Source organism: Mus caroli, chromosome 12 (genome assembly GCF_900094665.2).
Source record: "Mus caroli chromosome 12, CAROLI_EIJ_v1.1, whole genome shotgun sequence".
Lineage (NCBI taxonomy): Eukaryota > Metazoa > Chordata > Mammalia > Rodentia > Muridae > Mus > Mus caroli.
Window position 1 is genome coordinate 86,638,280 of NC_034581.1, and position 9,933 is coordinate 86,648,212.

The 9,933-nt window shown below is 39.3% G+C and overlaps 1 protein-coding gene across 2 annotated transcripts in view; it reads right to left on the reverse strand.

Moving 5' to 3' along the window:
• Window positions 1-6: 6 nt before the first annotated feature.
• Window positions 7-9,933, reverse strand: part of Gtf2a1 (general transcription factor IIA subunit 1) — a 31,320-nt gene continuing 21,393 nt past the window's right edge. For both annotated transcript variants that reach the window (XM_021179003.2, XM_021179006.2), the window contains exons 6-9: window positions 8,645-8,778; window positions 7,852-8,172; window positions 3,371-3,460; window positions 7-306 (exon numbers count right to left, since the gene is read on the reverse strand). In XM_021179003.2, coding sequence (XP_021034662.1) covers window positions 199-306; window positions 3,371-3,460; window positions 7,852-8,172; window positions 8,645-8,778 — 653 coding nt within the window. In that variant the 3' untranslated portion in view covers window positions 7-198. The remainder of the gene's footprint in view (window positions 307-3,370; window positions 3,461-7,851; window positions 8,173-8,644; window positions 8,779-9,933) is intronic.

The window sequence follows — 9,933 nt, forward strand, 5'->3', positions numbered from 1 at the left end:
ACAGTTCCATGGCTTGCCGGTCTGAAGTAGTGTCTATGTGGTCAAGGCCTAGCTCTGCTCCAGTAGCTTTGCTTCTACTGCGCCTTTCTGACATGCAGAAGTGAAGTTTTGGCTGATATATGTCCCAAGTTTCAAACCGTCCATTTTAACTTTTTAAGTTTCTTTGTCTTATTTATAAGAGGAAAGAAGAGCAACTCTTCACCACTCTGCATCTCCAATGGCTTTGGAAAATATATAATCTCTTCCATTAAGATTCATAATGCCATCCTTGAGATGAAATTTCCATTTATTTTTACTTCTGTGTATCTAAACAAAAATTAAGAATGCAAGAGATGTAATAGGAAAACACAACAAAACCTTATTTATAATAAAACCACAAGCTTTGTCTTATATAATTACTATATTTGAAAATTAAAATTTGAAAAAAAGAAATTTGAAATTTTCTTAATGTTTAGCAAAAACACACTATGTAGATTTAATTTTTTAATAATTTGTTAACAGTTCTCAGTAATTTGTATTCAAATAAAATAGTTATGAGTTATCTGCGAACAATACAATTGTGGTCTTATTCCTTTTACTAAAATAAACTCTCAAATAACCGTGCTCTCAAAGCCTAATATGAACCTTTCACATAATAATGCACACAGAAATGCTCACTGGATACACATTTCTGAGATCTCAATCCTACAACCCTACAGCCTTAGCACAGACACCCTCTGACATACTTATGACACATGGCTGTTCAATGTCTATCTGATTATAATTAGAAATGTGTCTAGACTTGACCCTGCCCTGAAACCTGCTTCTGCTAACTTTCACTTACTGATCCTAGCATTTCCTTTTGATGTAAATAGTGTTTTGTGCATCTGGAAATCACTGAGTGTTCTTGCTCTAGATTCAAAACTTCTCATTAAAACAAACCAGAGAATAATGTTAGAATAAAGGTAGAACAGAGACTCATATTCAGAAAGAAGTCCAAAAATTCAAAACTGAAGTCATATTGAGTAATATTTGTATTTGCACAGAAGTACAAAGTACAAATTTAAAAGCATTCCTTTACTAGCCTAAGCCCTTCATAAATACACCAAATGCCAACAAAATATCTTTAATGTCCAAAGAAAATGTATTCAACTAAAATTACTTCTAACAATGTTTCCCTCACACTCTGTTTTCACCAGTGTTCCAAGTGTTTGCTCTTTAATCAGCAGAAACTTGCCATTCTATTAGCATTTCAACTAAGCCACGACTTGCCAGGCAACAACTTCATTATTCCTTCTCTGATTTTCTTAAAATTCACTCACTCTTGAAATGCAAAGCTCAGGCTTCAAAACAAAACTTCCAAAAAAAATCAAGTTGGCCCAAACCCCATTCATTTCTCATTTTAAATAACCAAGGCTACTTCACCATTTAACTTACCTAAGCACTCATTCTAGTCTTTCAGTCTTTCTAATTTTTCAAATAGAACTCTGAAAACTCTGAAATTGTTCTTCACTAGGCTATGTAAACCTACTCTCATTTTATTGGTTTAAAACATGGATGTATGTGGGAAACACTTAAACATTGAATACAGCAGGGTGGGATGAGGAATAGTCAGAGGGAGAACCAGGAGGGAAATGAAATCTGGAGTGTTAAAAAAAACAAACAAACAGGAATTTTAAAAAAATTGAATAGAGCTTATCAAAGGAGAATACACTATTCTCTTAAAACAAGAAAATACTTCGAGGAGTATTTTTTAGCCAAGCTCTTGTCTGGTAACCTGCCATCATGAAACTGTGTTTTGGGTATTTGGCTGTAAGCAGGTCTTTTCAGACTAACTGCTGTTTTAACCTCATACTCTTTCTGCAGCTAACAAAAACAAAATCCCATGTGCTATACAGTTTGTGATAGAGGTTATTAAAAACATTCATCTGAAGTCACAATGCACTAAAACAGATCAACCATGTAACAGGCTTTAGGTTATTGGTATACAGCTGACCTGGCTTTTTCTTTTTTTAATTAAGAAGGAAGATACACTGTATTGCCAGTCCCCCTACTCATGTTTGGTTAGGCACAGCTACTCATACTCATTGTAACAACAAAAAAGTAAGATCTCTTTAATCAGAAGGGAATTTCATGTACAAATACTACATGTTCTAGTCTCTGAGTACTTCGTACTTACTGCTACTCATTAAACATTTAAGAAAAGAATCACATGGGTACAAAGAAAAATCAATAATATGTGAACTTACAATCCGCTTCATGACTGATAAGCACGTATTACTTAATGACATAACTATAAAAATCCTAACTAGAACACGAATGCAGCAGTTCTCAACCCTTGGGGCTGACCGACCTTTTCACAGGAGTGCCTAAGTTAGGAAGACTGACAACACTGAGAGCTATTAACAAAATATATTATAAAAGAACTTTCTGCTAAAGACCTAAAAATATAATAATCATTAAAAAAAATAACTGCAATTACTAGGCAGTTAAGAGAATTAGCTCAGCTGTTAAGAGCACTGGCTGCTCTTCCAGATGACCAGGGTTTGGTTCCCATCATCTGCAGGGTGGCTCACAACCTTCTCTAACTCCAGTTCCGGGGCATCTGGAAAACCTCCTGTCACCTTTGCAGGCACCAGGCACAAATATGGTGCACATACATATATGCAGGCAAAGCACTCGTACATTTAAAAGTGGAGAGAGACCAAAAAAGGGAAAAAAAAAAATCAAAAAACTAAAACCTTATAAACTAATGGGGGAAAAAACCCACAAAACTCAATAATCAATTCCAAACAGCTTGGTTTTAAACTTCCTCAAAGAGAAAAATACATAAAAAAATTTTTAAGAAATCTCACAAAACTCATAAATTAGGTCTTTTCAGACTCTAGGGAGCTGAAGTTTATGAAAGACAAACTTATCGCATTAGTTCTGTCATTGGAAAGCAGGAAGGGAGGGCTGTTACAAGGTGACATCATATGAATAGAAAAATGATCATCACCTCTCCTCACTTTGCCCATTACTTTCTTTCCAAAGGCAGTGGTAAGGAATTAAGAGCTATTCATTCTACTCAAATAACTGTGAAACAATCACAATGTGTCTTTTCACACTGGCTATAAAAGGAAAGAAGGCAAGCCAGACATGGTAGGTAGCCTGCACCCAGACTGAAGCAGGAGGAGCACAGGTGAATACAAAGTCATCCTAGACTAGCTAGCTTCCTACACATGGAGGTCCTGGCCAGCCTGTTAAGTAAAACCTGGTCTCAGGAGGAAAAGAAAAACAGATACAGGCAGTCATCGTCTGCCTAAACGTTTCAGTAAGGCTGAAAAGATGGTTTATAAAGAGAGATCACAATAAAAACAATGCTCACAGCGAACGTGAAGTCCTTCCTTACCTTATCATACTGGCAGACAACAACATTTTCTGTGTCAAAGAGTTCCTGTCCCTCCTCGTCACTGACGTCATCCTCACTGTTGAGGGGCTCCTGCGAATCAAAGGAGACTTATTACCCACATCTCATGGATTGCTAGGACGTTTCCTGTAGTGACAGAAGTACCGTGGCCTTGACAGTCTCTGGGAAGGAGGTCAGGCGTTTGCCTGGAAACACTGAATGCAGTGCTGTCAATGCTTAAGGTTTGCCAATGTTATTCAGCGGGAATTTAAGAAAAGTTAAGCTAGAGAACTCGTTAAGACTCAAAGGGGGTTAACATCTATTTCCTTTGGAGCTCATTAGAAAGCATTGTCTGCTCATGTAGAAGACCTGGGTTCACTGCCCAGCATCTACTATGGCAGCTCACAAACATTTCTAACTGCATCTCAGGGCACCAGATGCCCTCTTCAGACCTTCCTGGGTACCAAGCACTCATGTAGTGAACATACATGCAGGCAAAACACTCATGCACATATTTTTTAATTTCCTTATTCATTAGTAACCACACAAGATAAATTCTCATGTTTCAGATGCCTAGAAATAAACTTGAGAAGATATGAAGGCTTCATGAGGTCATGATATTATGTACCAGCAACAGATTAAAACGAAAAAAAAAAAAATGACATTGAAGAGGAAAGCGAAGAATACAATTGGTCTGCAGTGTGGCCTCAGGACTGTACTAAAGATTAAGATTCTAAATGCCGATCAATACCGTCTGTCAATATGACATGGTGAAAAAAAGAATTAAGATTTAAATTAGTCTTAAACGTAGAGGATGAAATATCTCAGGGCCAAAAATAAAACCAAAGAAGGGGATAAAATAAGGATAAACTTCATTTGTGGTGTTAGAGAAAAGCTTTAACTCAGATTTAAATGACGACAAGACAAAACAGAGGGAGGAAGGAAACCAATCAAGGATGTTAAAGCCTAGGCATGTGCCACTCACACAAATATACTCTTTGAACACAAATATCTATGTTAAGTGGAAAAAAAATGATAAAACTGTTTAGAAAATACACTTCCTATCTCCATAGCTCCAGAGCACTCCACCAACTTTACCCATCAGCAATCACTCTCTATCTCCTGGCAACCACCAGTCTGCTTCCTGACTTCATGGATTTGCCTGTTCTGTATACATAAGGAAAGCAATGCAATTGGGTACTTGTGGGTGTTTGTGCTGTGCTTCTGGATGTCCAATGTATACTCATGGAGCAGCATGCACAGTACTTTGAGCTTCTTAGAGCCAAATACTATTCCACTGTATAGATATGCCACATTTTCTTTGCCATTCACAGACAGTCCGGATACTTGCATTGTTTGGACAGTGACAAGAGGATCACCGTGAGCACTCATGTACATGTTTTTGTCTCAATTCCTGCTTCAATGCTTTGCTATATGCATTTGCAAGTGAAACAGCAGCACACTGCTAATTCTCTGCTTAACTCTGAAAAACCACCACTACACTGTTTCCCATAAAAGCCGTCCATACCACTTAATATTCACACCAGAAACATGTAAGGGTTCCAAATCTTCACCATCATTTATAAACTTTCTTTTAAAATTACACCATTGTTAGTTGGAGAAATGGCTGAGCAATTAAGAGTATTGGCTGCAGCCGGGCGTGGTGGCACACGCCTTTAACCCCTGCACAGGGGGGGTGGGGGGGTGGATTTCTGAGTTCGAGGCCAACCTGGTCTACAAAGAGAGTTCCAGGACAGTCAGGGCTACACAGAGAAACAGTGGGCCTGGGTTCAATTCCAGCACTCACAGGGCAGCTCACAGCCATATAACTTCAATTCCAGGATCTGACACCCATTCCTCTGGCCTCTGTAGGCAATGAATGCAGGTAATACATGGAGATACATCCAGACAATCAGCCATACATGTAATGCTTTGTTTTTAATTATAGTTTTTCTAGTAGGTATGATGACCCCCAACTGTGGTTTAAATTTCCATTTCCCTAACAACTAAAAATGCTTAGGAAAAGAAAACCACATCTGTTATTAGTTTCTGAGGGTCAAAGAATAAGCAACCAGAGGAAGTTTCCCTGTTCAGTCTCACACAGGTTAAAATGTATGGTCTGACAAGACATACTGTCAGCTGACCCTTTGGGGTCTTTCCAAGCTCATTCAGATTGCTGGCAGAACTGAACTGCTTAAAGTTGTAAGGCTGAGACTTTCTTATACATTCTTGAGCTGAGGGGTGGGTGGTTCAATGGCAGAATACAGTACAAAGCAGCAAATATCCAGATGCTGTTCATGGTGTCACATGCCTTTAATCCCATCACCCGGGAGGTGGAAGTACAGCCCAGCATGGTCTACATACCAAGTCCCAGGACAGCCCAGAGCTATAGAGCCTGCCTCAAAACAACAAACAACAAAACAAACACCACCCCCTCCCCCGAGTTTAGCCAGGCATGGACACAGGTACACAACTTTGATCCTAGAACACAGGAGGCATTACATTCCAGGCCCGCCAGGGAGACTTAAGGAGACCCTATCTCAAAAACAATTAAAAACAAAACACAGGAAGAGATTATATAATTTTTTTTTAATACAAATTCTTTCGCCGCACGTGGTGGCATATGCCTTTAATCCCAGCACTTGGGAGGCAGAGGCAGGCAGATTTCTGAGTTCAAGGCCAGCCTGGTCTACAAAGTGAGTTCCAGGACAGCCAGGGCTATATACAGAGAAACCCTGTCTCGAAAAACCCAAAAAAAAAACAAAAACAAAAGTCTTTCATAAGGATACTATCAATATAAGAACTAGTGAAAGGATTATAAGAAAAGAAATTACAAAAGCATTTATACATATTGACATAAACTTCTGTCAATGTGAGTATAGCAGTTAGGGAGAGAATACATAATGACCAAGCTGTGTCACATAGAGAACTCAAGGCTGGTTTGCAAATTAGGACCACTCAATAAAATTCATAAATAGCCATCTATGAGTGGGATACAGCAACCAATGGCTGCAGAAAGGCATTTCATAATAAAATACATTTCCTTATAATTAAAAAAAAGCAAAATACTTGGTGCTCACTTAGCCCCAAAAGACCTCTATAAGGAAAAACAACAACAACAACAACAAATACAGTTAATCATTTAACATTATTAAAAAATCTTCCACATAAAAACACAAAAAAGTCAACGAGGGCATTACTACAAAACCATGAGGCTAGGGCAACGATGACTACTACAAATTCTGTACATGTCTATAAGGCAAGCAAGCTGGAGAAAGACAATGTAAATGTCACTTATGAAAAGACTAAAATTTGGGAAAGGGTTAGAAATAATGCACACTAGCCATTTGACATAGTAAAAATATAAGTAACAAGTAAATACATGAAAAGCAACTGAAGCTCCTAAGTATTCAAGGAAGTTCAAACTAAAGACATCATTTTTCAGACGGGAAAAAATTCAACAGTTTGCCACTATCAGGAATTGATAACATATTGACATCTACAAATTACAGACAACATGGCAGGATAGTCTCAGTCAGGTAAGCTGGCAAGTCCCTGTTCGTGTGTAATACTAAAGAGAAATGCAGGAGCTCCCAGAACACAAGCACCCAAATGCTCACTAGATCCACAAGAGGGCAATCAAATTATAGTACAATCAAGAGTTTATAGACTGTACCCTAGATGAACCTTAGTGGCATCATTTTAAGAAAATTTAACAGAAACTACATTTAAAAATATTGCACTTCTGCTATACATGGACAAGAAAACTCAAGTAGAGGCAGAGGCAGGCAGAATTCTGAGTTCGAGGCCAGCCTGGTCTACAGAGTGAGTTCCAAGACAGCCAGGACTATAACAGAGAAACCCTGTCTCGGAAAAAAAAAGAAAAGAAAAAAGTATGAAGATCAGATTATTGAGGACCTGCTATGGAACACAACAAAGGGCCAAGGATGGCTGTGGCTAGATCTGTCACATTCAGTTTTTCTCTAGTTTCCTCTCTCCCCATACACCATCATACCTTTTTAATCACTAAGACATAATCAATTACATCTATCTTTTTACCAATATATTATGTTTAAACCACATTTCAGATAACTAAGTGAAAGAATTTGATCTGCACTATCCTCACTATCCCTATTAATAAAATACCCATTTGATACACATACCTGTTACTGTTAATACCATCAGGACCTATATTGTACTTCCTAGGAGATGTACCTCACTCAGGGTATTTCTATGAGGGATTATCTAGGTCCTGAGCATGCCTACAGTGGACTGTGATAAAAATATTAACTGACTCCCCCTCCCAAGCGCACAGCACCACACCCTAGGCTTGGGGACTGGACAGTATAAGGAAAACACTAACTAAGTGCAAGCATCCACCTCTCTCTGCCTCTGGGGAAAAAAGAAAAAAGCATATAATTTGCGTGCTTAGCAAAAGTGAATGATGAGTGCCTTTTCTTTTCAAAGCTTTTATAGAAACTTACTTCTTCCACCTGCCCATCTTCAGCTCCATCTTTCTCTTTATCTTCTTCCTCATCATCATCATAGTCTTCTTCTTCATCTTCATCTTCCTCAGAAGATGTATCCCCTGTTCCATCAACTTGCAGCACCAACGGAGCTTGCTGTTGGGCAGGCTGGGCCTGTGGCTGCTGCTGTCCAGCTGTAGGCATCTGCGCTTGTGCCGGTGTGGGTGCTGCCACTGTTGTAGGAATGACCTGAGTCTTATTTCCTGTAAATAAGATTTGCTGTGGCTGGATGATGACGCCTGTCTGTGGTGAAATCCCTCCAGGAAGTGGAGCTAAGACCTAGGGCAAACAAAATCACCAATTAGAAACTGGTTAGAGGGATCAAACGTCCAAAACCAAACTAATAATAATTCAGTTTTAAACAGGAGAAATGTACATTAAACTTGAAGGCATATAATCTTAACTCAGTACAATTGTTTCTGACTGCTGCACACATATTAACTTGTCTGGGGGAAAGAGTGGGGAAGGTAGCCGGGCGGGCAGTGGTGGCGCACACCTTTAATCCCAGCACTCGGGAGGCAGAGGCAGGCGGATTTCTGAGTTCGAGGCCAACCTGGTCTACAAAGTGAGTTCTAGGACAGGCAAGGCTACACAGAGAAACCCTGTCTCAAAATAAACAAACAAAAACAAAAACAAAACAAAACAAAAAAAGAGTGGGGAAGCACACAAGAAAGTCATACAAATACAGCAGCAGCAGAGGCAGAAGCCCTAGAAAATGGATACCAAGGGGCAAGTAGGTTATACTGCTTACCTGCTGGATAACAGGAGCTTGGACTCCACCAGGCTGCATTTGTGGTATAACTTGTTGTTGTAGAACAACTGACTGCTGAGGCTGCAAGATATACTGGGCACCATTGGCTGCTCTGACCACCTGAAGCAGCTGGCCTAAGGCAAAAAAGAATATAGTCCAAGTTGCTATTTTCATAACAATTAATACACCAAGAAATTTATACAGCTTTCGAGCCAAAGAATCTAGAAATTACCAAGTTAAAAGACAAGCATTCTACTAAGGGATATCAACTACACATGTTGAGCTATAACCATTACTGTTCTCATCTTCCTTGTATATCCAAACAGCTCAGTGACTACAAGCACTGGCTCCTCTTCCTGAGAACTAGGGCTCCACCCCTATCACTCAAACAGGAGCTCACAGGCATTTCTAACCCCAGTTTGAGGGAATCCAATGGCCTCTCCTAGCACCCCAAGTAACTGCAAACATGTGCTGCACAGATACACAAACTTTAAAACTGAAATAAAAATCTTTATGATAGCCTTAATGACTTTTGGTCCCATGGTAATAGTCAAGGAAGTGTAATAATCAGGATCAGACATGTCAGTAGTTGCTCTTAAACTTTCAAGATACAGGGGCTGAAGAGATGGCTCAGCAGTTAAGAGCACTGACTGCTCTTCCAGAGGTCCTGAGTTCAATTCCCAGCAACTACATGGTGGCTCACAACCATCTGTAATGGGATCTGATGCCCTCTTCTGGAGTGTCTGAAGACAGCTACAGTGTACTCATCATATATATATATATATATATATAAAGATATAAAATCTAAAAACAAAAAAATGTTACCAAAAAAAACCCCCCAAAAAAACCTTTCAAGATACAAAGGTATAACATCTCATTTATGTCCTACACCAAAGCAAAAGCTGCCAGGGCACTCGGGTGGAGTCGGCTTGTGGGCAGAAAGGCCAAAAGCTGCTCATGAGAAATGGATTCCCAGGACTCCTCCTGGAGGCCTGACGAAAGTCAGCTCTCCAGTTTGGGTCAGTTTAACAGGCGATAAGCCTGGAAGCTGTTCACGAGGATAGGAGTTCCATGGAAATTCCCCTCCCGGAGGTTTGGCGTTTTCCCCTAACCCATAATAATCAAATTTCCACCACGTTAGTCTAATGTATAGATTCACGTGCACTCTATTAAGCATTACCTTATAGTAAATGCCTTTTAAGATTGTATTCTAACATAGCTAAAGCCTTTTCCCAGTGTTCTTAGATTCCAGATAGCAGCAAGGAGTTTAACCTATTCAGTAACTAATT